General features: G+C 46.1%; 2 protein-coding genes across 7 annotated transcripts; one reads left to right on the forward strand and one right to left on the reverse strand.

The window, feature by feature from the left end:
* Positions 1 to 275: 275 nt before the first annotated feature.
* Positions 276 to 14,530, forward strand: MTIF3 (mitochondrial translational initiation factor 3). Of its 6 annotated transcripts, none has more exons than XM_025875141.2 (6): positions 276 to 458; positions 5,825 to 5,899; positions 7,702 to 7,804; positions 10,047 to 10,510; positions 12,969 to 13,126; positions 14,275 to 14,530. In XM_025875141.2, exons 4-6 carry the CDS (start codon positions 10,048 to 10,050, stop codon positions 14,491 to 14,493), a joined length of 840 nt encoding a protein of 279 aa, XP_025730926.1. In that variant the 5' UTR covers positions 276 to 458; positions 5,825 to 5,899; positions 7,702 to 7,804; position 10,047; the 3' UTR covers positions 14,494 to 14,530. The 6 variants fall into 6 exon arrangements, with proteins under 6 accessions (XP_025730926.1, XP_025730924.1, XP_073750852.1 ...); XM_073894751.1 differs by having other exon boundaries at positions 441 to 577; XM_073894752.1 differs by lacking the exon at positions 276 to 458 and adding an exon at positions 4,504 to 4,666.
* Positions 14,478 to 27,395, reverse strand: GTF3A (general transcription factor IIIA). The gene is made up of 10 exons (XM_073894317.1): positions 27,359 to 27,395; positions 26,948 to 27,234; positions 24,416 to 24,516; positions 20,608 to 20,704; positions 20,140 to 20,228; positions 18,603 to 18,676; positions 17,314 to 17,394; positions 16,292 to 16,521; positions 14,962 to 15,021; positions 14,478 to 14,737 (listed from the first exon to the last, which is right to left on the reverse strand). Exons 1-10 carry the CDS (start codon positions 27,393 to 27,395, stop codon positions 14,555 to 14,557), a joined length of 1,239 nt encoding a protein of 412 aa, XP_073750418.1. The 3' UTR covers positions 14,478 to 14,554.
* Positions 27,396 to 27,995: the final 600 nt, after the last annotated feature.

The raw sequence follows: 27,995 nt of genomic DNA on the forward strand, positions 1-27,995 counted from the left end.
CTTGACAAACCACTTCACTACCACGGGCCCGTTTTCGCTTTCGTGAAACTGACGGCCTGTTCGAAACTCTCCCAGTTACACTACTTGAATCTTACACGCCCGAACCCAACTCCGGATCTGTCTCCGGTGACCCCGCGCTTGGGAATCTAGGGCAGTCTTTCACTTCTAGAGTCTGCTCACCTGCAGACCGGAGGCAGTGCTCCTTAAGTCACAGGAACTATAAGAACATTTATGAAATCTTTTATTCAACATTAAATGAAAAGAGAGAGCCCGCAGGAACCGCCCTTCGCACTTTCTGTCGGAGGACTTCCGCCTGCCAGCTGGACAGCACTCCTCCCTGCGTCACCTTTCCTTTAAAGACGCGGGCTCCGCCCACTACGGCAGGCGAAGGGGGCTGCCCGCAGGGGCCGCTCCCTGGCTTCTTCCGCCAGAGCTTACCAATCGCCGACCCGGCAAAGGTAAAGCTAAGGGCGAGGGGCGCCGTGCCAGTGAGGGGGGGGGGGCTGCGGCGGGAGGACGCGGGCTTAGGCACAGGCCTACGGAGGAAGCGGCTTCACCTCGGCTGTGTCCCTGGAAGGTCAGTGCCGCCCCTGCCGCCGGACGGAGCGCAGAGAGGCACCACAGACCCTGGCGCGGGTTCGGGGATTCGGCCGGTCTGTAGCCGTCTTTGGGCCCGGAACGCTGCCCGTGCATCCGGGAACCGTAGGACCTAGACCCGGCGCCGGCCCTCCGGTCCCCTGGACATTCCGTCCCGCCATCGCGGCGCACGTACAGGCACGCGTGCACGCTCGCCGTACGTCCCCACGCCCCCTCTCTGGCCGAGGCGTGCGGGGGGAACTCTTTCCCGGTGTGGGCGTGGCCGCGGCTGACACACGTGACCGTCCTGTTCCCCGCAGCCGCCGCGGCGGAAGGAGTAGCGGGGACGGTTGCTAAGTGATTGCGGGATTTCTGTTTTTCCCTGTTTATCGTTTAATAGGCTCCGTGGCATAAGACTCTCGAAAGAAGTAAACAAACTTTATTACTGAAAACTCGCAATTGCACATTCGTGTAGTGAAAAGCTTCAGTCTAGGATTAAAGTACAGAGAGTGGAGGGGCGTTTGAAGTCAGCGGCTGCTTACTGTGCCAGGGACGGGACAGATAAATCAGATTAGTTCCCCGCTTCAGAGAACTTAACCGTCTAGTGAAGGAGAGGAACAGCGATAAGATAATCACAAAATTGTAATTGTGATGAGTGCTAAAAGGGAAAGATAAACTACTACGGGAGCATTTACTGTTGAGCATTAAATTGCCGAGCTCAACAGATGAGGGAGCAGGGGGATTGGGGGCTTAGTTTGGAAGGTAATCAGAAGAATGCCCGGAGAAAGGGAGCACTAACCAACAGTCTGGCGTTTCCTAAACCTAAGGGAAGAGCATTTCAAGAATCTGGACGGCCAGTGTGGTTTAGGCAAATAGGAAGTTTGGTATAGAATGAGGCTGGAGAGGTGGCACGAGCCTCTAGGCTTCATGAAAGATGTTGGCCTGGAATCTGGGCAGTTTTTTGGTGGGGAGGGTGGGGCTGTGTGGTGACAGTAACGCAGAGACAACGGATTGCAGTGTTCCAATTGGTAAATCCTAGTTAGGAGACTGGTGGGAATACACACGAGATGGAAGATGTCTTAAACTAAGGTGGTGGCAATGGGTATGGAGAGAAGTGGTTGGATTTGAGTGGAAGTAGGAAGTAAAATTTATGAGACTTGGTGTTGGGTTAGCTAGGAGGATGAGGGAGAGCAGAGACGCTAAAGTCGGTGCTCTGGATGAACTGTGATGCCGGGCAGTGAGATGGGGAGTTCTGAAAGAGCAAGTGACCATGTGGAAGATTCATGTACAGGAATAAGTCCATCGTTAATACTGAGTATGTAGCTCTGGATTTAAAAGCTTTAAAAAAAACATTTCCTGGATGGTCATTGAGCTATTTCAGTAAAATAACTAAAATATAAGTTAAAAATTTTATAGGTAAAGAAATATGGTTAAGTAATTGGCCACAGATACATGTTGGTTTTTTCCAGTATTGTAAATTGGTGTTACAGCTCTTAAAAAGCCAACCTGAGTATGGAGAGTACTTTGTACCCGGTATGTGCCCCTTATGGAAGAGCACAACCAGAGCCAAGGCAGAGCACCATGAAGGCTCAGTGACCATGGTTCAGTCCTCTGGTATTAAGGCTGCAGAGCCCACTGGAACAGAGCAGATGGACTGTTGGCAGGTCTGCAGGCAAAAGCAAGGACTTTGTGAAACTCCTTTGAAAGGTGTGAGAGAGGATTCTTAAAGTCATAGGAATTGGCAAAATTAGTTTCAGAAATATTTAGTCCACTAGAATCTATGTAGTTTTGATCCAGCCTCCCTGGAAATAACAAATATCAGTAAGTATGAGCTTGTGAATATCAGCTGTATAGGAAAGAAGAGCGGTGAGCATGCAAGCAGTTTAATCCCTCATAACCACATATTTAAATCATATTCCTAGAACTTTCATTACAAATACATTATCAGTACCTCCTGAAGAGGTATGTGGTAATGCAAAATAATGTATCATAAGGGGAATGCAGCCGTCTTTGGGGGCAGTAATCATTTGATCACTTTTTTTTTCTTGTACAAAAATGTTCATAGCAACTTGATTCATAACCGCCCCAAAGTAGAAACATTCTAAATGTTCATCAGCAGAAAACTGGATTTAAAATTTGTAGTGTATTCATATACTGGGACAATTCTCAGAAATAGGAACAAACTAATGACACATGCAACAACACAGATGAATCTTAAAAACATGCTGAGATGCCTTACAACAAAGAGTACATACTGCTTAATTACATTTATATGAAATCTGAGAACAGACTATGATGGAAAAATATCAGAACAGTTGTTGCCTCTGGGTGGGGTTGGAGACTAACTTGGAAGAGGCATGAGGGAACTTTTTGGGGTGATGGTAACATTCTACATGTTGACAGTTTTGGTTACAGAGGTGTTTGTACTTGTCAAAACTAATGAAAAGATATGTTTAAGATTTGTTTTTGTTTTTGTTTTTTTTTAGATTTTCTTTATTTGAGAGAGAAAGAAAGCAAGAGACAGAACACAAGGCAGGGGGAGGGGCAGCGGGAGAGGGAGACGCAGACTTCCCGATGAGCAGGGAGCCTGACATGGGACTTGATTCCAAGACCCTGGGATCATGACCTGAACCAAAGGCAGGCGCGTAACCCACTGAGCCACCCTGGTGCCCCTGTACATTTCATTATATGTAAATTTTGCCTCAAAATGGAAAGAATCATTAACAAATATTGAACCCTAGTTAATGGAATGCATGCAGCAGTATTTGAGGATGAAGGACTCGAGGATGCCAATGTCTGCTACTGCTTTGAAATACATCAAAACATAAATGAAATGGATAGAAAGAGGAATAAATAGATGGATAAATAACACAAAGATAGCAACATGTAGAATCTAGATGAAGGGGTATTGGGGTGTTCACTGTATCATTTTCTGTATATTTAAACATTTCCATAATAAAAGTGGGGAGAAATAGTCCTCAAAGAATATTGTTCATTTTAAACAACTGCAGACTTAATGTGAAAGTATAAAAGAACACAACCCTAAGCTCTCCTGAAATACACAGTGTATGGAAGTAACCATGTATTTATTTCATAATTTCCCACTTTATGGCTTACTGTTTAAAATCCTTTCAATTTCTTATGAAATATGTGGATCAGACATTAAAATTATTCTGTGTTGTGTGCATTTGGAATAGTGCAATTGTCATTTTTCTTACATGGTCCCAGGCAAGTTTGTGATGGTGTTGAAGAGGTCCAAGCAGAGGAGTGAGGACTGAAATTAGGGGGAATTGCCAAGACAGAAGAGTGAAGGGGCTTTGAGGGCGTTTGTCAGTTTATCCTCCAGTGCTTGCAGGATATGGAGTTTTTCAGTGATCCAGTCTCACGTAAATAAGGGAAATTATATGTTTTCTCCTTACAATGTGGAGTCAGTTGCAGAATTTAAACTCCCAACAGTTGCAGATAGCTGAACACAGGATGATCTCAATAAGGTCTGAGTTACCGTGAAACGAGACATGGCTATCTCTTACTATACGATTGTGTACTTTAAGTAAATGATTTTAAGATAATTGGCTTTTCAAATAGTTCTGGATGTCTCAGAAGGGACAGCTGTGGAAGTAAGTGACTAAAGGTACCCATACTGTCCTAAGAACATGAGAACCTATTTCGATTTAGACTGCTGTTTCATTCGGCCTACTATTTGTTTGACAGAGATATCAAAGACATTTAGTTGGAGAAATTTCATGAAAGAGCAAGGCTTTCTATTTTTGCACACACTTGGAAAGCCTTCTTAACCTTTTCCTAGCCTTTGCTCTTGTACTCCCAGACAGCCTAGCTTAAAGCACTTGAACCCACTAATGTTATAATGTTTTATCATGTATTTTCTTATGTCTTCTTTTTTGAGGGGGTCTTGACCCAGTGGTTCTTAACAAGAGAGGAACAGGGAGACATCTTGTGTTTGAAAAAGATGATGCTGGTAGGCCTCCAGTTTCTGAGAACCGCTACTCCAAAACATGCTCACTTTTAACTACTAGTTAGCCAAACATTGCACAAGTTCTACTTCGAATTGAAACCATCTTCATTAATGAAGGTGAGATACTTATAGACTGCTCTGATGAAAACTAGATGGAGAATAAAGGTGATTTGCATTACCAAACAGTTCAGACTCTGGAATCTGTAAGGTTCCCTAGACATAGGCTTCATTTAGATAGAGCCTTGAAACTAATGAAAACTAACATTTTTTGAAGATCTATAAAGCCAGAATGCCAATTTATTAAATTATAGTGATGTCTATAACTTACACAGATTGGAACAGTCATACTGGCACGAGTAGGGAACTTTTTCCTTCCTGTGGGCAGCTGGCTTCTCTTTTAACTTTTTAATTATGAACAAAATTAAACATACAGAACAGTTGTAAGGCTCAATAACCAAACATCCGTGTAACCATAACATAGATTCAGCAGATGTTGCCATGCTGCACACGTATTTTCTGCCAAACCCTGTCTGAGCAAGTGGCAGTTGTCATGGTCCTCTGCCCTAAATACTTCAGAGTCCCCTCCCAGTGATGGCATTTTCCCACCTAAGACAGTTCGCAGTATTTCTCAGAAAGCACCCGCTCCATCAGGAATCTCGTCGTTATTCAGCTTGTCCCCTGTATCTCAACATCTTTGTAGTTGCTTTTTTCAAACACATTGCATTTTATAATTATGTCTCCTCTGTCTTTTTATTCAAGAATAAACCCCTTCTCTTTTTAATTCCTCCTAACACTTTTTTTTTTTTTTTGACATCAAGCCACTTGGCTTGTCTCACAGTCCGTATTTGTCAGATTGTTTCCTTGTGGTGGTGCCTGATTTGTTCCCGAGTCTGGCCCTTGAATTCCCTGGAGACTGGGAACCCGGTCTAGAGGCCGGACCAGGTTCTGGTTAAACCTTTTCTGGCAGGACTGTTTCACAGAAGGCACCGCACCCAGGCCATGGCACAGGAGGAGGTATGCGCTAGGATGTCGGGTTGTCCCATCGCTGGAATACTGAGTCTGACCTTAGGTTAAGGAGGGTGACAGCCAAAGTGTGTTTTTCCCATTTCAATTTGCAAGTCATCTTTGAGTCACCCTTTGGCACCATATGAATACCTTGTTTCCTCATTAGCTTTTTACCTAATGGTTTTTGCATCCACCCTTGCCTGGATCTGTGATTTGATTGAAGGTGGCAAAATGGTGATTTCTAAATTACTTTTCTTCTCCATTTATTAGCTGGCATTCTCCTCTAACGAAGAGCTTTTCTTCACCACCTGGGGATGATTGCTGATTACAGTTCTTCCTAAAAAGGTAGGATGAATGCTTAGTCCTTTTTCTTTACCAATTTTCACAGTAAGAAGTCTGGGTAAGAGTCACATGCAGTTCTGGCAAATGATCTTTCTTTTTTATAGATTTTTGCATATTCCATGTGTTAAAACAACTTTCAGCCATTGTTCTTTAATGTTGAAATTACCTCACATTTGGCCAGTGGGAGTCTGTCCATGCTCCCAACCTGTGAATGAAATGTAAACAAGCAAAATCATAATAACATAGGGGAAATCAGAAAACTAGGTATTTGATAATATAAAGGAATGATTGTTAGTTAGGGTAATGTTATTATGGTCATTAAAAAGACAAAAGAGGCCTCACCTCTGAGAGATGACTTACTGAGGTATTTGCTGGCAAGATAGGATTTACCTTGAAATAGTTCATGGGCGGCTGGGGGTGTAGGAGAGTAGTTGAAGCAGAGAGGAGGCAGGTTTGGCTACGTGCTATTAAGAAGCTGCGTGATGGGTGCTTAGGGCTTTATTATACTATTCTTCCTATACGTGTTTGAAACTTTTCCTAAGAAAAAGCTTTTTAGAGGTGCCTGGGTGGCTCAGTTGGTTAAGCATCTGCCTTCGGCACAGGTCATGATCCCAGGGTCCTGGGATTGAGCCCCGCCTCGGGCTCCCTGCTCAGCAGGGAATCTGCTTCTCCCTCTGCCTCTGCCCCTCTCCCCACGCCCCCCCATCCCGCTTTCACTCGCACGCCCTCTCTCTAATAAATAAAATCTTTTTTTAAAAAGCTTTTTAATTATTACAATTTAAGTTGGTATTTGCAATTCAAATTTAGTAATCTCACAGCCTTTTTCTTAACATTGTATTTATATTTTAGCTATGAAAAGCTTATTTTGAAGAAATATGTATATGTTCAGCCTTGCTGACATAAAGCCAAAATTTAGCTAGTATTGGAGCTTAATTGCTCTATAAGTCAAGAAAATGTAAAACTTTTGAAAATTTATTTTTATTTTTTTTAAGACTATTTATTTATTTGAGAGAGAGAGAGAGAGCACAAGCAGGGGGAGCCGCAGAGGGAGAGGGAGAAGCAGACTCCCCACCGAGCAGGGAGCCTGATGCGGGGCTCGATCCCAGGACCCTGGGTTCATGACCTGAGCCGAAGGCAGACACTTAACTGGCTGAGCCACCCAGGTGCCCCAAAAAACTTTTTAAAATTTAAATAATGGTACAGAACTTAAAAATATAGTTACAGTATTTTTCTATTCTTTACCTTTTCCTGGAAAATGTTTTTAAAGCTTTAAAAAAAAATTCTACATAGTTTTTCTGAAATAGTCTTTATTTTATAAATAAATATATTTTATTTACTAGTATGAAAAATACTTCTTCCATGTAAAAGATTGGGGAAAAAATGATAATTAGGAAGGATAGGGGAAAAAAATCACTTGTGTCCTCGACTACAAACAACCAGGGTTTTCATAAATTTCTTTTCATCTTTTTCCTATGCCTAGTCTATTCATATGCTTACTTGTTTTTAAAAATCCTACATTTGGAAAAAAAAAATCCTACATTTTGAAATATTTTCTGTTTTAATGTGTTGAGGATTCACTACCCAGGACGCAGCCAGCTTTCATCCATTATTGTCAGTGCCATCCTAACTCATAGTGAAATTTGGTGCTGTGGCTATTTTTCTGATGATAAATGGAAAAAAGTCTTCTCTGGTCTCCTCAGGCTTTCTTGCTTTCTTGGTCTGGGGGCTTCCTCCACCAACAAATATCTGACTTCTTTTGTTAAACATCTTCTCAGCTATTAAAATCCAGTCTGCTCCGATTCTAGAGCCTTTGCCACATCTGCAGCTGGAGTCCCAACCAGGTAGCAACTGTAAGTGAGTTCATCTCCTTCGCTGTGGGCGGAACATCTGGCCATAGATCTCACTAAGGTCAGTGGGCAGTTGAAGGGCCAGCCAGAATGTGAAGAGCGTGGGTAACCAGTGTCTGTGTGTATTGCTAGGGAATGACACATCTGAGGACCCGGGGGTCAGACGCCAGCAGACACTGCCTTCCCTCCGGCTGTTCCCTTTGGCTCAAATGTTCACTCAGCATGTCTGTGCCGAGCCGGGCTCTGGGCTCTAGTGTTAGGAACACAGCAGTGAACAAAATGGACAATTACATTTTCTTGTGAAGCTTGCATTCTAGTGAGAAACATTATGGACATGTGTGCAAATAACCATATAATATGTCCGGCAGTGGATTTTTTCAAAGGCAAGCTAATGGATTTGAAAATGATGGGGTGTACAGTATTTTACAGAGTGGATGGGGAGGCCTCCCTGAGCAGTAACACTTGAGCCAAGGCCTGAGGTAAATGAACCACACAGCTGAGGGAAGGGAACTCTTGGGTAGAAGGATCCAGAGGAATACTGTTTGGTGTTTGTGAGGAACAGCCTGGCGTCCAGGGAGGTTGGAACAGAGCTGGAAGAGGCGGGGTAGGTGCGGTGGGCAGAGGTGGGCGGGGGCCACTGTGGGCCCCTTCACAGGCTTGGCTTTTCCCCCGAGCAAGATGAAAGCCAGTGGAGGGTTCTGAGCAGAGGAGGGACGTCCTCTGCCATGTATATTTTAAAAGGATCACTGTGTGTGCCATGTAGGTGATAAATTATAGGGGGTAAGGGCAGAAGCAGGAGGGCCGTCAGGAGGCTGACTGTAAACCAGGTGAGAGAGGGTGATATTTTTGGAGCAAGGTGATAGCAACGGAGGTGAGGGGTGGTTGGATCCTGGCTGTTTTTAGAGGCTGAACAGCCAGATGCCCTGCTAAATTGTTAAGAGAAAAAGTAGAGTGGAGGATAACTTTGCTGCTTTGGGCCTGAGCCGCCGGGAGGGCGTGTGCTGTATGACCTGGCAGAGACTGAGGGAGGAGGCAGCATAGGGGGAAGACGGAGAGCCGGCGGGGGACATGTTCGCTCTGGGCGACATTAGCTGTCTGAGTGGACAGCGCGGGCTGGCAGTCAGCCCTACAAGTTAGGGATTTGGGGAAGAGGCTGGAGCAACAGATATGGGTGTTGCCCAGCTATGTGAGGACAGAAGTGGGAGTATGTGCGTCCCATTGCTTTCCGTTCAGTTTACCGTGTCTGTTTTGTTTTTTCCCTCTCACTGGTCACTAGAGGCCTAAGGCAGTGTGATGATGGGGCTAGGTCCAGGGTTTGTACAACCCGGTGGCATCAAAGCTAGGGACCAGAGGGCATTTCTGGTTTTAGCAAACACTCCAGGTGACTCTCCTGCAGGTGACCCAGGGACCATTCCTTGAGAAGCACTGCTGAAGGTCCCTCATCCCTTCCTCTTTGGTCGTGGACAGGCCCACCTCCCTGAGTTCTTGTGTTGCTCACCCCAGATGACATGAGTGGGTCCTCCCATCCCTCCTCCAGCCTGCACCTCTAGGCTTGGCCCAACATGTGCATAGAAGGAGAAAGACACTTATCAGGGGAGAGAAGCCAGTACAAAATCAGAATGCCATTTATAAGAGCAGCGGTTAGTCCCATGAAGTAAACCAGGATCACCATGTGTGCCTAACACGTCATTAGCGTTTACTTGTCATGCCGTACCTGGTGAGTCATCGTAGAGTTTCTGAGATCGGCACTCTGATTCACGTCAGCGTATTTCCTTTCTGAGAGTCTCAGTTAGTGCTCCCAGGGGTCAGCTTCCTTCATGGGGAGTCCCCTTTCCCAGAATAGTGCTCTTGTCTTCTGTATACCAGCAGATGTATTGATAAATTGTTAGCAGTTGATTGTATTAAAAGCTTATGAATTGGTATTTATGAATCACTAAGGATTTTATATGCTGCATTCTCTTAAGTAAACCTTTAGGATGATCCTTGCTTTTGGAGTTGGCACTACAAGATCCTTGGGAAATAGAATCAAATGAGATAGTATTGGGGGAAGAAATGATGGGAAGCGACAGCACTGTGCTAATGTGGTTTATTCCGACAATAACTTGTGCTGGGGACAGTACCTCCGCGACTTAGTGTGACCACAGTCACCTGACAGTCCACGTCATTGGTGTAAATTCCCCAGGCATGGATCCACAACGTTCATAGATGACCTAGGCCTGCAGCCTCACACACACCCTCTATGTACCACAGTTCATCAAAGATGAACTGATTGAATCGTAACAAACCTTCTCCCTGCCTTTTAGGATGGCTGCTCTTCTTCTAAAGAGGCTAACGTTACAGACCATAAAGACTGAAAATAATTGCATTAGCAGGTGTCTTGGTAAATACATCCTGCACAAGACCATACCAGCGCAGCTGTCCCTTGGAGCTTCTGTCCCAAGACTGTCCTACCTGGTTCATGCAAAAGCTTTCAGTACTGCTGCAGACACCCAGGACGAAAGAAAGAAGAAGAAAAAGAGTGAGCCAGCTTTTAGCAACATCGGCAGAAAAATTCATGAGCGAGTCATTCACGTGCTGGATGAGGCAGGCAATGATTTGGGAAACATGCACCGAGCAGACGTGATCAGGCTCATGAATGAGCGGGACCTGAGGCTCGTTAAACGGGACAGCGGCGTGGAGCCTCCGCAGTACCAGCTCCTGACGGGGGCACAGATTCACAAGGAGCAGCTGAGACTTCGGGAACTGGAAAAGGCCCGCCCCAAACCTGGTAGGTGTCGTGCTGTCTGCAAACCGAGTCCTCGGGACCACAGACCAGCAGTTGAGAGCGGCATCTGCCAAGGTGCTCATGACCGTGGGGATGTAAAAAAACAGGGACATTCACGGTCTCACCACCAGTGCCCACATCTTTCTTCAGCTCTCCCTTATTTCCATTCCTCTTCTTTTTCCCTTGATGCCCTGTGGTCAGCATTCTTTTCCTTTAAGCCTGTGTAAAAGGAGGGGAAAATAAGGTAAACACCCCAAAGTGAGGGAACCTCTTTCCCCTTGGTCCTTAGCTCTGTCTCTGATCTGGGGGTGGCAGAGCCACTGGCGGCAGGCCTTGGAGTGCCCGTTCCAGGGCTGGGCCACCCTTTCCCCCACATCTCTGAAGTGGAGGTGCTTGGCTAATTGCCTGGAAGCACTTTCCAATCTCCGAGGTGATTCGCAGAGCACCTCTCACGCCCCAGTGTCTTGTTACAGTATTGGTAAGGAATGCCCATGTACACGTTTTGCCGGTCACCTTACAATGCCCTTGTCATTGATGCCTTCATGGAACTATGAATTGGATAGCGAGTGAAGATTTTTCATGATTCCCACTAAGTGCTGATCGTTATGAAAGATTGTTTTCTGTTAAACAGCCTGGGACAGGGACCAGGAGACTGGTCCTGAAGCTGCCACAGTGAGGTTGTATGTCTTAAGAAAATCATACACTATCTGTGGCTCACTTTTGTAACAGCACATTCAACAAGGATGTTGACTAGAAAACAAAAAGTTTTCAGAGGCCAACTAGGATGATACAGACTTCAAACTGTATCACAGAAAAATAGTTAACAGCCCAGAGAAGCTTGGAGAAGACACGTTGCTGTTGTGATAGTTGAAAGGCTAAGGTGTTGAAGGCATTATTTTGTTCTGAGAGAGACCTAGGACCCGCTGCAGGGGCTTGAAGGAAGCAAGGAGGTATTGATAAAAGGACTTTTTTTTAAAAGAAAAATTACTTTCATTTGGGGAATTAGAAAGCATACAGAAAAATATGAACACCTGCTATCCACCATCCAGAATGAACAAACATGAACGTTGTTGTGCTTCAGATTTGTAAACAAAATACAACATTACCGAGTTGTTGAGGTTGTCCGTGCTCCCTTCCCCTGTGCTGTCCCCCCTCCCCACCGTCATGGACTCGGGGTGTAGGTCCGTCTGTGTCGTTAAACCTCGGTTACATATAAACAGTATATAGCAGGATTTTAGACACACAAAAATGATGTCACGCTGTTTTCAAGAGCCATGTTTATAAAACAGCTGTAGCTAATTTATCATAATTCCTAAATGGAATCCTAAGAATATACCATATACCATGGCTGTAGTCCCTTTGCGTGGACATCGGGCTCGTTTCCAGTCTTTCGTTATGAAGAACAAGGAGCCCGTCTGTCAGTGTCTCCAGGGTCTGTGGGGCAGATCATCAGCAGTGTATGTATGAAACTTCTCTTCCTACATCCCACCTCTACTTGGTACTCTCATCTAATTTTTGCCGTGCTGATGGCTGAGAAGGCCTGTCTTACTGTTTATTTGTACTTCCTTTCACTATGTGAGTTACCTCCTCTGTGACTTGCCCATTTGTAGTCCCTGTTTTTCTTTCATGGTCCTCCCCCGACCCCCGATTTATAGAGTTCTCTGTTCTGTGTGATGCAAAAACCTTGTCTATTTTTTTTTTTTTGCCCTTTTTTAATTACCCAGTAGTGTTCTGATAGAGGAAATTACCACTTTTCTCCTTAACAAAATCCTTCTTCTATCCTGAGGTCACAAACATCCACTTTCTTTTCTTCTGTTTTAAAGTTGTATTTTTTTTCACATTTAGTCAGTCCTCCTGGGGAGATTGTCGTATGGGTTGAGACCTAATTTTTCCCCATATGAAAACTCTGAATTGTCCCAACGCTTTTACTAAATAGTCTGTTCCTTCCCTGTAAAATAATTTTGCATAGTCAGGGTTTCCATTTTCGGAATACAGGACATAGGGAGCTCCCTCCTGTCTGATGCAATCTGGATGACCCCACTGTCACTAGGAGGCCATCACAGAAGGAGTCAGATGAAAAGAGTACTTCCCAGATACTGCTCTCATCAGAAGGAAAAATAAGGATAGTCAAGTTTATCATAAAGCTAGACTCGTTCCTTTGAAAGGACCATTTTTTCTTTCATCAAATGAGGGTAATAATAATGGAAGCATTTCATACATTACAGAATATCTATTTTGCTTTTAAAGTCTGAGACCTAAATACTCTTACTTGGCAGGTAAAAAATCAGTACCTTTAAGTTTGTCCATCTCCATTGTGTCCTTGTTTAAAAAAAACATTTGAAACTAAGAAAGGAGTGTTGGGCCCCTGTGCCAACCTGATCTCTCAGGAAGTGTGTGACACAGCTCAGGTGTTGTGAAGAGACCAGTAAACAGTCCTAGCACCAAGTCTGTTTCAAACTAGGGCCTACCCTGACAAAGGAACTCACTTTTTCTTCAACTATTGGACAACATGATTTGGACACAAAGAATAAACAGATTCAGCAGTGGATTGAGAAAAAATACAAAGTTCAAATTACCATAAAAAAAGGGAAGAACACAGAGGAGCCAGAACATAAGATGGTGAGTACACACAGGTATGAGGAACTGCTCCTGGTTTTTGTTTTCTGATCTAAAGATACAATTGTAGAAAATCTGGATACTTAGCAGAGGCAGAGACAAGTAACTGCTAATTCTACCCAGTGATGACAGTAGCTTTCCAATTCTGTTTTTCAAAATGTAAGCATACTCTATGTACATCACTTTTTCCACTGAAGCATAATTAAGTATTTTGTCACCTGAAAACATTGCACTTCGTAATTTCAGGGCTATATACTTTTCTTTTTTGCAAATTGCCTAATATCTATCATTTAAAAACAGATTCATTTTTAGGGCGCCTGGGTAGCTCAGTTGTTAAGCGTCTGCCTTTGGCTCAGGTCAGGATCCCAGGGTCCTGGGATCAAGTCCTGCATTGGGCTCCCTGCTCAGCGGGAAGCCTGCTTCTCCTTCTCCCACTCCCCCTGCTTGTGTTCCCTCTCTCGCTCTCTCTCTCTGTCAAATAAATAAATAAAATCTTTAAAAAAAAAAATTCATTTTTAAAAGTCTGTCTCCTGTTTAATAATGCCCCTGAGAAGTACTACATATAAAGTCAAATTGTCTTTCTGGAAAGGACCAGTTTACACTCCCAGGATAAGTTTACAGACTATCTATTTTTGCTCTCAGAGTCCCAGACCTTAGCAGCTAAAAGGCAGCCTTAGTCTGGTGGTTTTCACCTTCATTCCAGGTTAGAATCGTGAGGCCTAGGTTTCAGCCCAGAATCTCTAGAACTGGGTGTCTGTATTTTTCTAATCACCCCAGTGACTCTGTGTTAGTAATGTTAGGAACTGCAATTTGGGGGATAAAGAGGTCCTCTGCCAATGCCCAAACCCACTGCTTTGTACCTCTTTTTTCTGAGACGGTAGCTGGAGCCAAACGTAGTCCCTCAATGTCATGCCAGAGTGGGAATTTAAAACTATCATCCTTTAGTGCATTAGTTACATGGCATTTGTAAAACTGCCTGGTTGTCGTACAGGTTTCACTCAGCTTAACCAGAGAAGCATAATTTGATTTATGTAGTCACTTAAATAACAGCAAGTCAGGAATGCTGATTTTTATGTGTTTTAGAGCATTAACACTAGAAAGCATCAAAGACATTGGTTTTAAATTCATCTTTGGCTGTTCTCCCTTTCTAGGAGGAGATCTGTAATCAAATACTCCAGACTATGCCTGGAATAGCTACCTTCTCATCCCGGCCACAGCCTGTTCGGGGAGGAAAAGCTGTAATGTGTGTTCTTCGTCATCTGAGCAAAAAGGAAGAGAATGCGTATAGAGAAACTCAAGGAACCCAGAAAGGAGACACTCTGAACAAAGAAAACAGAAACAATCAAGAATCGGATGTTGTGCATCAGTGATTTTAATAAAGAAAAGTGTGCTTCTTAGCGGAAATAATTGAGCTGAATGCTGTGGTCTCGTTTAGACAAAGGGGGAGGGTCGGTTGAGGGCAAGGAGCGCAACGGGCGAGAGCACCTTGTCTTTGGTACAGTTCGGTGTCCCTCCGGTTTCAGGTGCACATAAGCCTTGTCCTTGCTTCCTTTTAGGAGGAATATAGCCACTGAGACGAGAGGCCAAACTCCGTTTTTCACGAGATGGTTTTACCTTTGGAAATAAGAAAACAAGATAATGGGAATTCAGAAACTGATCTTCTAATAGCTGTACCCCCCACCGGGCACACAACACTCCTTTGGAAGAAAGTGAAGGCCACGCCATCCCTTCCATAGCAGTGCGGGCTCACATGGTACTAAGGAGCTGAAAACATTCTAGATTGCATCTGGCTGAGGTAGTTGACGTTTCAAATTAACAGCTTGCCTCACTCAACTTACTTTGAGCTTCATTTTCTTCTTGTCAGGGTCATGCACAATGGCATGCCTAGTGAGACTTTGCTACAATGAAGGAAAAAGAAAAACAGTTACATCTTTAAAACAATGCCATCTTGGTATCTCTTAATATGAAAACTCCGTGAGTTATTTAAATAAACTCAACCTTCTTTCTGTTACATACCATTGAAGGATATGGCCTCTGCTTACAAAGATTGTCCCACCAGAGCAGAATTCTTCCTCAAATCCTAGACCTAATCGCTACCTTTCCCAAAGACCCAGGTTAGGAACTTACACAGTCTCAACCTCTGGTGGCTTCTTAGTTGTTTCATAAGTAAGAGGAGGGGAAACCAGTTCTGAATGAGCTATTCCAAGCTGAAGAAGGTTCTTTTGACTGAAACTACGTCAGCAGCATTCCCAAACCCCAGTGGAAAACTTGACCAAGGTCTTGCTGTCCTCGGTAATGCTGCCCACCATCAGCGCCCGGACGCACGCTGCGCCTGCCTCAGTGTCTCTTCAGTCTCAGTTATAACTCATGGTTCGCACTTGTAAGAGCACCTGCCAGAGTGAGAGTCTGCAGAGCCGCACAGGCCTGTCCCCGTTCTTCCCTATTCAAATCACACCAAGATCCAGACTAGATTCCCAAGTGCTGTGGTCCCTCATGTCCTTGCTGCCCACTTCTCTCAGCCCCTAGAAGATGACAGTCTAAAAGGACACCCAAGTACCAGCATACTCTTACAATTAATAAGCATGTGGTACCACAGGCACTGGTTCTCCAAGTTAGACACGGTCACCGAGAGGGTTTGTTAAAACACAAATTACTGAGCCCCATCTCTGGAGTTTCTGATTTCGGGGGGGGGGGGGACTGTGGATATGCATTCCTAGCAAGTTCTCAGGTGATGCTGAGGCTCCTGGTCCGGGACCACGCTTAGAGAACCACTGGCATAGGCAAATCTGGTTGTTTTGCAGACTTGAGTTAAGAACCGCTCCTGCTGGGGCGCCTGGGTGGCTCAGTTGGTTAAGCGACTGCCTTCAGCTCAGGTCATGATCCTGGAGTCCCGGGATCGAGTCCCACATCAGGCTCCCTGCTCAGCAGGGAGTCTGCTTCTCCCTCTGACCCTCTTCCCTCTCGTGCTCTCTACCTCTCAAATAAATAAATAAAATCTTTAAAAAAAAAAAAAGAACCACTCCTGCTGAAGCCAGAGTGGAAGGGCTAGAGCACCCGGCTTTCCCCATCTGTAGGCCCTAGGGCATCATCTTGGAATCTAGGGCTCCCAAGAACCCAGCTGGCAAGCCACAGACCTAAAGGACTGCAGTTGTGAGCACGACTACTTACTTTCATTGCAAATGTTTTGCCACAGCCAGGATGTTCACAGGTAAATGGGCGCCTTTCCTCGTGAAAAGAGAGAATGTGGCTCTGGAGATTAAACACGGTTGTGTAGGTTCTACCACAGCCTTCTCTTGGACACCGGCATACATCCCTTTCTGGGGCGTGAGTTTTCATATGCTGCTTAAGGTAATCCTTGCGCTTAAATGTTTTCTGGCATACTTCACATTTTATGTCCTCTGGGGGAGTAGACAGACAAACTTAACCAATTTCCCCAGGTATCACCATACAGAAAAAAATGAATTTGAATATATAAGTAATGTATCTGATGCCGAAAATGTCATGATTATCATACATCAGAAAACTAACTCCAGTTTTTATTGCTTAGAAGTTTGTCTCTTTCCCATGTTCTTATATTACAGAAAATCACTCTGTCCCCTTACCAGGAAGCAGGGGTTCTCAGCATGGTGGCTGCAGGCAAGGGGAGATTAAAAAGACCAGTTTCCTTCCTTGTATGTATTTCCTCCAGTACATAAAGCACTGTTTCCCAAACTGTCCCACAGAACACCCGTGCCTCCCAAGGTTCTTGACTTGCCAGAGCCTTTAAAACTACTAATTTAGGGGCGCCTGGGTGGCTCAGTCACTGGTTAAGCATCTGCCTTTGGCTCAGGTCATGATCCTAGGGTCCTGGGATGGAGTCCCTCATTGGGTCCCCCGCCGAGTAGGAAGCCTGCTTCTTCCTCTCCCGCTGCCCCTCCCCTCCCCTACTCATGCAGTCGCTCTCTCTCAAATAACATCTTAAAAAAAAAAACAAAAAAAAACAACTAATCGTGCACAGCACCTCCCGGCATAGCTCCTCCCGAATCTGGGACCACAACTCTGCTCATTTGTCAAACAACTGAGGTAACCAACACGTGACAAAACATCACACAGAAAGGTTATTATTTTAAGGTACATATTTAATATTTCACTCTTTAAAAGCAGTTCTATAGCGACAAATATTTACACTGTGCCATACATGTCTACTTTACCTTTATGGGTTTCTCTCACATGTTTTAGAAGCTCTGTCCATGTTTTTGCCACAAAGGAACATTCTTTTTGACACATATAGCCTGTTTAGAAAAAAATACACTGGTGCATTGCCTTTTGTGAATATTCAGTGTAAACACCAATTGTAATTACAAAGGAAACTTATAAGCCTACATAGTTTTTCTCCAGTCTCCTAATAATACTCTGTTAGTCCTTAGAGGTGGGAATAAAAACTAAGTTTGTTCTACAGGGAAACCAAATAATCGCGTATCAAGGTATTCCACGTAGAGTTTTACGTCTGCAGACTTGACAGAAGCACGCTGGTCCCCGTACGTTGTGTGTACTGCCCACGGGCTCCCAGCTGCTGTGCTGCTCCGCCTCCGTGCCCCACATGCCCCACAGCTCCTTTGCCCTCCCTGCTTTATGCTTGCCTCGTTTTCCTCCGTGAAAGAGCGCTGTGGTCCTCTGTGCTTGGCCGACCACCAACACTAAGTCTCAGGGGTTGTGTGCCTACCCCTGGCCTCTAGTCTTACTATCTGGTAAGTTCCACAAACCAGGAAAAACTCAGGGTGCAATTAAGGGAGAAAATAAGAACCCAGGGGAAACGCTGCAGACAAAAATGGACATCATGCAAGGTGCCAGGACTGGAAGAATCTGTCACTGTAACAGCCAACCTGTGTTTCACCAACTAAATAGCAGAGAGACACCAAAAGGAACGAGGCTACCTCCTACTCTTCAGCTACTAGTCTCTTGTTAAAATAAAACAAAAACAAAAACATATATACTTAGAAAACTGGAAAACAGAATAAAAAATCCCTCACGGAAACAGAGAATGGATTCAAGTAATTTAATCAAGTCTTTTTGAAAAAGTTACAATCAGATTACTCCAAAACCTCAAACTCTTATCCAAGCCCTGTGAATGCCAGTAAAGAGACGGAAGTCGCAGGTAGTAAAGAGGTAAACGGTGGTGAAAAGCCAACCGAGGCCAGAGCGCTAACACTCTCAGAAGCAGAGTGCCACCAGGCCCTTGTGACAGACGGTGAAACACTCGCTTTGAACAGCAACGACAGGAGTGGAAGAACAGACAAGGATGTGCAGTGCCTCTGGTCGGGTCTAAAACCTGAACCAGCAGCATGCTGCCCCTGCCTAGACAGCGTCGACTTTCTCCGCGTGACCACGGTGTGGAAGAGAAAGCATCTTACAGTCAAAGAACTAGACACACACACACACACACACACACTACTGGGGTCTACTCGAAGCGGGGGGGGCCCCCAGGGAGCACCAGACATACCCTTGTGGACCTTGCTGTGTCGCTTCAGCCTGCTGGGTGAGGTGAAGTGTTTCCCACATCCTTCATGGGCACACCTGGGTTAACAACACGTCACGCATGAGCCAATCCATTTTTGTGGAGCATCTGCTGAGGGTGAATATTACTCTGTCCTTTTCTGCTACCAAAGTCTCTCCCCACAACCAAATCAATCATAAAGAGGAGATTTAAAATTGAGACTGAATCACAAGTGAAATTCAAGTTACTTGACCAGCCTTGAGACAAAACAAATGGAAAGAAAAGAGTCATGATGACTTTTTTTTTTTTTGCATTGTGATCAAATTAAAACTTTCATCTTTAACCTTCTGAAAATGGACTGTTTTCCTGGCTACAACAAGATGGGGAGGTAAACCCTTGAGGCATTCTGAATGGTATCTACTGGGTTTAACGCTGCTGCCTGGAGACGGTGTGGAAGGAGAGCAGCGGCAGACGCGTCGGCTCTGGTGAGCCATATAGGGGCACCGGCCGCTTCCTTGTGAAAGGCCCCAGCGGCACAAGAGGTGGCAGGCCTGCCAGCAAGGACACACACAGGCCCTGCAGTGAACCCAGGCAAGGCGCAACTCTGGGGGGCCAGGAAGGCACTTAGCAGGACGGCAGCACGCAGAGCGGCCAGCCAGTGCCCTTCAAGACGCCCCTCCGAGCAGGCGGCTGGGGCTTTCCGACCCTCTCGGCAAGTCCACCCTCATGCGTCCAGTCACTGTTCCTGTCCCTCAGAATAGGCCGCTCTAATGCACACTAAGCCCCATGACTTCTGCTCTGTAGGAAAGGAATACTTCGTGTCTACGTAATGACAGTTCACACAAATAAACGGGCTCTTTGGGGCGCCTGGGTGGCTCAGTCGGTTGAACGTCTGCCTTTGGCTCAGGTCATGATCCCGGGGGTCCTGGGATCAAGCCCCACATCAGGCTCCCTGTTCAGCAGGGAGCCTGCTTCTCCCTCTACCTGCCGCTCTGCCTGCTTGTGCACACTCTCTCTCTCTCTGACAAAATCTTTAATAAAAATAAACAGGCTCTCACTGAATAAAGTCATTTCTTAGCTTTCCCTTCAAGCTTAACCACAATTGTACTAATCTCACAAATCATTTAGAAATACATTGCCTATTTCTGTTAGAAAAGAAAAGCAAAAGCAAACATTTGAAATGACCCACTATATAAATGGGCATTCACGGTATAGAAGAGTGTTGATTAAGATATGGTTTCTGGGGGCGTCCGGGTGGCTCAGTGGGCTAAGCGTCTGCCTTCGGCTCAGGTCATGATCCCGGGGTCCTGGGACTGAGCTCCGCGTCGGGCTCCCTGCTCCACGGGAAGCCTGCTTCTCCCTCTCCCACTCCCCCTACTTGTGTTCCCTCTCTTGCTGTCTCTCTTTTTCTCTGCCAAATAAATAAATAAAATATTAAAAAAAAAAAAAAAGATACGGTTTCTGAACACTTGCACCCAACCTTTGCATTTCAATCTTATTCCCACCTGAACTGTAAGAGATCTCAGCCACGTGAAGCACCTACTTGAACAGCGGCTCATTGGTGTGCTGGCACTGATGGATTCTCAGCTGCTGGTGTTTCTTAAAGGCCTTCTTACAACCTTCAAAAGTGCACTGTTTAATAAAGGTTCATTAGTGTGGAGAAAAATCAAAGAACCGTTCACAAGAGAATTCCCTCAAGATAAACATATTGTGGAGACTCTACTTGCTACTTGCTCCCATCGAGTTACTGTCAAATTCTAGGCCAGGCGACTTTAAAGATGAACACATCTGAAACAGCGAAAGTGTTTCATTTGGGGGCAGTCTACCAATAATAAACTACATTAGCACAAAAATGTTTGCTTTCAAAATAAGTTGCTATTATGACAGCTAGTAGTTGGGCTAAATTCAGGTATTTGGCAGACAAAATCTGGTTGATGAGCATTTTAGAAACATAGACAATAAGCATAAAAATATTCAGAGAATTTAAGCATAGAAAATCATTCATACTTACTACATATTGTTTTTGCTGATTTTCATGCTTGCGTTCAAAATGTTTCTTCAAGTTTGATTTTGTGTTGAATTTTTGATCACAACCACTAGCTGTACAACTGTAAGAAATTGTGTAAATCACAATGTTAACAAGCCAAAGGAAGAGGGTTTTTAAGATGCCTCTATCCTCCAACTTTCTAAAAGTACTTTCCAAAGTACAGTATAAAACAGTCTTTAACAAATTCCGAAGTGCTAAGTCAGTGCCAGCCTCTCAACTCTTATATGATTACCATGTAATGAGATGCATTTTCATGTCAGGCCCTGAAATGAAGCACAGTGCATCAGACATGCTTAATGAACTGTGCAGAGGGAAAGTTCCAAAAGCCCAAACCCTGCTTAGGCTTAAATCGTGTTTAAGTTAAAACTGTTCTCAATTTAGAATCTGATAACCTTAATTCTGCTTGAAATGTCACAATAAGTTGAATTTCCAAAAAAACCCTCAAAAACACTAGTTTCAGCTTACCATCAGAGGTAAAAACAGATATTTAGAGCAAAACCACAAACCATTATGCCCTCTGGCATATCATCAAGCCATTTTAGTCCCCCTTAATGAGCGTTTCTATATCTTGCCCTTGAATTATCTAAATTCCTTGTGCAGCTGCATTTTTTTAATGTGTGCTCTTCTTGTGATGAGTTCTCCTAAACCTGGTGGATGAAGCAGGACTTCCTTGAGAGCCCGAATCTCAGCTATCACTCACGGATAAACACTGGATAATAGTCCTGTCGGGCACTGTGCTATCCACAGGGACAGGCGGAGACACCCAGGCTGACAGTGCGCAGGGGCCGTGGAGCTATGCCCCTGGAAGCACACGGGAGGGGCGCTGTGGCGGAGACTACTAGGAATTCCAACAGGTGTTGTCTTTGGCTTCAGGAACAGAATGCAGAACAGAACCCAGTTCTAGCAGGGTATGCGATCAACAGAAATAAGAGCTTTTTCCAGCCTTCCTTGCAATTAGGGGTGGCCACATGGCTGTTTCGGGCCCATCCTGTTAAGCAACCACAAAGTGTCTGAGAAGGGGGCACACCGCTTTTGCTCCTTCGTCCACCCTGGTGGCTGGAACCCCTATGTGACAGCTGGAGCTCCGGCAGTCCTCCTGGAGCATGATGTCAAAGCCCCAAGATGAAGATGGCAGAGACAAGTTACAAGGAGCCCAGGACCTCCTGACTGTGGAATACCCCTCAACTGTCCACCTCTGCACTTCTGCATTTCAGTTAAGCAAGAAAAACAGAGACTGTCTTGTTTGAGGCGCTACTTTTTCTGTCACTCTGGACTTGAATCCTGACCAGGCATCTAACCCACGTGTCGGGCAAGAGGGCAGGGCCCGGAAGCGTCCCGACAGGAAGCAGACGGGAAGCACAGGGACCCAGAAGACGCAAGCCGAGTTGCAGGAGGTGCCGCTGGTCAGTTAAGCACCGCTGGACCACAGTTTCATGTCGGAGAGTCAAGCAAATGGGGCAAGATCATAAAAAGGCCAGATCACCAAGGTCATTTACACAACATACTAAGATCCTGGACTTTGGTATGAAAGCCACGCTGACACCCCGTGCCCAGCTTTAAGAAAGGAAGCAGTCTGGAGGCGGAGAAAACACCATTCAAGTGGGAGTAAGAGCCCGGAGTAAGATCGTGGCAGCTGGAGGAGGGACAGGGTCTGAGGGAAGAGTACCAGAACCTGACGAGCTGCCTGCTGTAGACGACGGCTGGGAGGGTGAGGCGCCCAGGGGAGCGGCCTTGCCTCTGCCACGGGTCGTCGGGTAGACAGGGATGCCACCCGACAAGAAGGAGGGGGGAGAAGACCAAGGGAAGCAGAGCTCAGACTGGCCTGGGAGGGATTCTGGCCACAGGGAATTTAAGGAGCCAGAGAGACAGCCCAGTACCACTGTCCAGCTGGGGACCTGGAGCTGAAGACAGGCCGGGCGAGACAGAGTGCCGGCAGGGGATACCACAGAGCTGCCTTGTTCCAGAGGGAAGACCCCTCCGCTCTCCCATTCACCCTGTGCATCTGTACCCAGCCTGTGCGCCTTGAAGACTTCGTCTTTTAAATAGTATACAGTAACTTAGCTCAGAAACCAAAAAGCATAAAAAGGGACACAGTTGCATGACTCCCCACCACTCCCAGGCGACGTTTTTGGTTTTATTAAGTAACCTTTAGAGTCTTATACAGACAGAAGCAAATATAAATGCAGACCCTTCCTGTCCACCTCTCTCTCCTTTTAACACACAAAACGGCAGCCCTCTGCACACACTCTTCTGAACCTTGGTCTTTCAGTGAATATGCCTTGGAGATTCTGTTTCCCAGACAACATGTGCATACATTTTCCCAGCTGTAGAGTACTCTACTGTGTTGGTATGCTCTTCAGTCCCTCGTGACGAGCAGGCGGGTTGATTACAATGCTCTGCGACCACTCATAGTGTTGCACATAACCTCGTACATGCATGTAATACAGGCACGAGTGTATCTGTAGAATAAATTCCCCAAAGTGAAACTTCCATGTCAAAGACCATAGCCCAGCTCTATTTTCCAGTGACGCTTAGTTACTCTTTGCTGGGCTAGTTGAACTACATTTTGAAATCCATTAAGCTTCACTTGGGGTCATTTATTTTGATGATACACTGTGTTCGTGACTGGGGGCTGAGATAAGGACATCTGCCCCCTCGGTAGTTTGTCCCGTTCCTGCTGGCTAGCACACTGGTCACACAGAGAGGTGGCTCTCCATGTGGAAAATGACAGCGAAGGTGATCCTGTATCAACAACTGACAACTCACCTCCTCAGACTGTTTGGACCCTAGTGAGACACGAGACACTTCACCTTTACCATCATCTTAAACTAAACTAAATCAACTCAGATCATTAGAAAACCTTACGGCGCGAGGAACTGTCTCACAGAACACAATTATGATATCAAATTCTTAACATCTGCAAAACCTGCCACATAGCTAGTTCTCAACATAGTCTCCTAGATGTAGCTCTGGATATCTAATAAATTATTTTTTTCAATGAAAACTAAGTGTTTCTATGGAAGATTTTGTTCAGTGGTTCTCCAAGTGTGGACGCCAGACCATAGCATCATCACCTGGAAACTTGCTAGAAATGCAGATTCTCAGGCCCCATCCCCTACCTACCGAATCAGTAACTCCGGGGTGGGATCCAGCACCCTGTGTTTTTAACAAGCTCTCCAGGTGATTCTTATGCTCCCTAAATCTGAGATCCACTGCTTTAAAGAAGTAGTTGATTTAAAAGACAAGCAGTACCTCCATCCTTTCAGAAATAACCAGCAACTCCAAGAAGAATAAAATAAAGCCTGGTGTGGGAGAGGTGCAGGGGCTTAATGTGAAGAAATACAAGATAAAGCTATTAAAAGCTCTACTTCTTCACGCTTCTGTCTCTTATCCTGGCAGCTTATTTATTGGTTCATAAAGACCCGGTACCTGTGGAGCCAAGACTCTGCCAGGGAACCATTATCCCATCTGGTCTGAACAAAGTGTCTTTTTGGGGTGGGTTTCCCAGTTAGTATATACTTTAAAGGGAAAAGAGAGAATGCAAACTCAAGAGAACTTCAGATAAACTCATGCCTGAAGTTATCACACATGAAGGGCGCACAAAACCCCCTCCTCTCTTCCACACATTCAAACCCAGTCTCCCCTTGGACCAAGAGATGCAAGTGAGAGAAGCTGCACACTCTTGGTCTTCAAAGTGAACAATCCATTTTCTTACCAGGTCGATATGCCAAACACAACCACTTCAAAGGCCTCAAAACTCTTCTCTACTTACACAAACAGCTTTTCCCCAGTGTGAATCAGGATGTGGCGGCTCAGATGGTAGTCCCTGACAAAGGCTTTGCCACACCCTTCATGGTCACAAACGAACGGCCTCTAGCAGGAAGGAAAGAAGAAAAACATGTCAATCCTGCCCTAGTTAGTAACGCCGGCATTATTTAAAGACCTAAAATGTGGATGCTGCCTCCAGAGATGGTTTCCAACTCAGTAAGTGCGGAGCACCGTGGCTAGATGATGTTTTACAAATGCTGCAACTTTCTCACAAAGGCGGTGCGGCAGATTTTGTTCTATGAATAGCGTATGAAATAAGCAGGCAGCCTTCACAGTAAGCGACAGCACTGCTAACCTGCTCCTAACCTGACAACAGGCTGCAACGGCACCCCCCTGAAGATGACCTGTCTGCATGTCCTACGTGCAGGTACAGCGTAGCCTATATGCACGCATCTCCACCATAGAGTGTTTTTATCCATTCGAAGCCTAGGCAGAGGAACGTGGAGGTTTGGTCTCAGCCCGGACAAGCCCAGTATCTGTGCTAACAGAATGCCTGGCACACCTCCAGGAAGATGTTCACAGATGTCCGCGCAAAGCAATCAGCTCCCAGCCTAACTGCAACCAATACTTAGGACCCAGGAGGAAGGGTCTCCATTCTGAACCTACAGGAAAAGTCAAAAACATCCCCCAAATTACCAGTTTTGTTTACTTAACTATGAAAAACATAACCCCCGGCAGTCCAAGAGGGAGGTACCAAGGCCTCAAATGTTAGTACTAGTAGCAAAGCAAGCAAGACAGGAAGACAGAAGAGTTGTATGACTGCGGGAAGCTCCACAGAACTTGGCACAGGATTTCTAAGTCTTTCTTTTTTTGTTTTTGTTGTTGTTTTAAAGAGAGGGCAGTTTATTGTCTAGAGGGCAGAGCTAAGGGAGGGGTTGCAGAGCTACTTCCCCCATGCCCCGGACACAATCTATCTTTCCCCTGGGCCATGGCTCTGGGGGTGACCCACAGAAGGGAGAGGAGGCTCATGCTGCCCCAGGGGTTCTCAGGGAGGGACACAAAAGTGACCACATGCTTCCCTACTTGGGACATACAAGTTTCAGAACCCACAATTTGAGGGACAGAATGGGCAAGAGAAAGCGCAGGGTGGCAGAACTTAATGGGTGTTTTGAGTGAAGACAGTTACTGGGTAAGACTGCCAAGACAGCAGGGGGGGCATGGGTAAAGTCAAGGGCACAAAGGAGCAATGAAAACAGTCAGTGAAGAAGAGAAAAAGAGATGGGAGGAAATGATCAACCTTCCAATGCTGGAGAGGATAAGGAGGATGGGGGCCATGAGGACACATGAAGGAATGGCCCCTAAGTTGCATAGGTGCTAGGAGCAAAGGCAGGGGCTGCAGGTCCCTGGTTTAAGAAATTAAGGGCCTTCGGGGGCGTCTGGGTGGCTCAGTCGGTTGAGCATCCGACTCTTGATTTCAGCCCAGGCTGCGATCTCAGGGTTGTGAGATCCAGCTCCGCACTGGAGTCTGCCTGAGGTTCTCTCTCTCCCTCTTCCCCTCCCCACCATTCTCTCTCTCTCTCTCTCTCTCTCTCTCTAAAATAAACCAATCTCTAAAAGAAGGAAAGGGAAGGGGAAAGGTCAAGGGAAAGGAAAGGAAAGAAATTAAGGGCCTCCTGATGAGACAGTGTCAAGCCAGGCTCTGTCAAACATTGGGAAATTGGGCAGATTCCTTGGCCTCCATGAGCTTCCCTTTCCCCAGGGGTCATCTTCCAAAGGCTTCCTATTGCCCTCAAAGTAAAACCCAAACTCCAAACCCTATTTCTACCCTGGCCTACAAATGATCCCACCAGACCTGCTTCTCAGACCTCTTCCTGGATAGTCCCCAACTCAATCACACCCAATCGCAGGTTCCTTTTCTGCCCAGACTGCTTTTCCCTTATGTGTGCATGACTGGATCTTTCCCTTCTCATTCGGGTCAAGACAGACCTTTCCTGACCATCCTCCAGGAGCTCTCAATTTACTGCATCTCATTCCTTATTCCTTTGCCCCAGTTAAGGCATAAGGTCGGTGACAGCAGATGCCTTGTCTGTTTTGTTCACTACTCTCTCTTCAGGGCTAGAAAGGTACTTAATTATGGAGGAATGAACGCATGCTGCTTGCCAAACCTCCAGTACTTAGAAGTCTTCCTCCATTCCAGTTCCAGGAGGCCAGGGATTAAGTCAGGTGTCTGCTGGGGGTAAGCGTAGGGGATGTAGAAAGTACGAGAGTAAATGAATCCTTCCTCTGCACGTATTTACAGATTATCGGGAGGTGATGACTGGCCAAGACTCAAGATCAAAGGGGAAGTGGGGGTTTGGTAAGCCCCCAGCCCACGACAAGGATGTCTTGGTCTCAGAACGTGTCTACCTCCCCTCAGCTCCTCCCAAACCTAATGCTGAGCTGGTTCGCCTCTGTGATCCAGGGTGCCAAAGCTGAACATGTCTTGCATAGGCATGTGCACCCACGTGCCGCCCCGGGCCTCAGAGACAGAGCCCACCTGGCGGGCCACCGCGTCATGAGTCCCTGGGCCTGGACGCCACGCCCCTCCGCGGCCTGGCCGGCGCCCGGTTACCTCCCCGGTGTGCTTGCACAGGTGCGCGTCTAGCTTCCAGGCCTTGTTGTAATTGGCGCTGCAGTCAGGAAAGGAGCAGATGAACCTCCTATTGAGCACGGAGGGCGGCGGGGCGGGGCTCTCGCCGGCCGCGGCGAAGGCGTCGGCGATGGTCAGGGATGACACGGCCTCCGCGACCGAGGCCGGCGGCTCCAGGGCGCCCGGGGCCGTGGCTCAGCCACGTGCCGAGAGGCAAGTGCAGCGAACCCGGAGAACTCTACGCGCGACCCCGCCGCACTTCCGGGACCGCGACCCCAGCGAGGCCGGACGGGAGCGCCGGCGCGCGCGCGCGCGCACAACAGGCCCCGCCCCCGCCGGCGCCGTATTTGCGCATGCTCCGGGAAGCCGCTTGTGGGTTGGCGCCCCTCCCGCGGGCGGCTCTGCGGGTCGTGGCTTCCTGTTCCCGAGCAAGAGTCACCTTTACCTAACCCGCACTACAGAGCAGGAGGCACAGCTGGCTTGTGACCTGTCTCCCACCCGCCACCACCTTCTGCAAAGCACTAGCCGTGCATAATTTAAACTAACTTGTCCTCACACTATTGGTTTCTTTTTTATGGATATGTTTGGTCGTATGCTTTCTACGTGCTCCCTAAACTTGGCTGCACTTTAGATAATCATGTGGCGTTCTTTTACAAATTCCAAACCCAGAGCATACCCCGGACCAGTTAAACCACAATTTCTGGAGGTAGGAAATAGGAATCAGAAGTTCTGGAAACGCGCCCAGGGATTCCGGTGTGCAAGAAAGTTTGGAAACCACTGCCCTAAGCTAAGGTCTTTGCTTCTCCAAGTGTGGTTTGCGGACCGGCAGCACCATTAGAAATCAGAACCACAGACCTACTTGAATCAGAGACATCTCCAGGTGGTACGATGCACATTAAAATTTGAGAAGCGCTGTTTACAGACTTGAATGAATATAGGTGTCTTGGTTTACGAG

Source organism: Callorhinus ursinus, unplaced genomic scaffold, assembly GCF_003265705.2.
Source record: "Callorhinus ursinus isolate GAN/ISIS: 27379988/994484 unplaced genomic scaffold, GSC_fseal_2.0 scaffold7, whole genome shotgun sequence".
NCBI classification, from domain to species: Eukaryota; Metazoa; Chordata; class Mammalia; order Carnivora; family Otariidae; genus Callorhinus; species Callorhinus ursinus.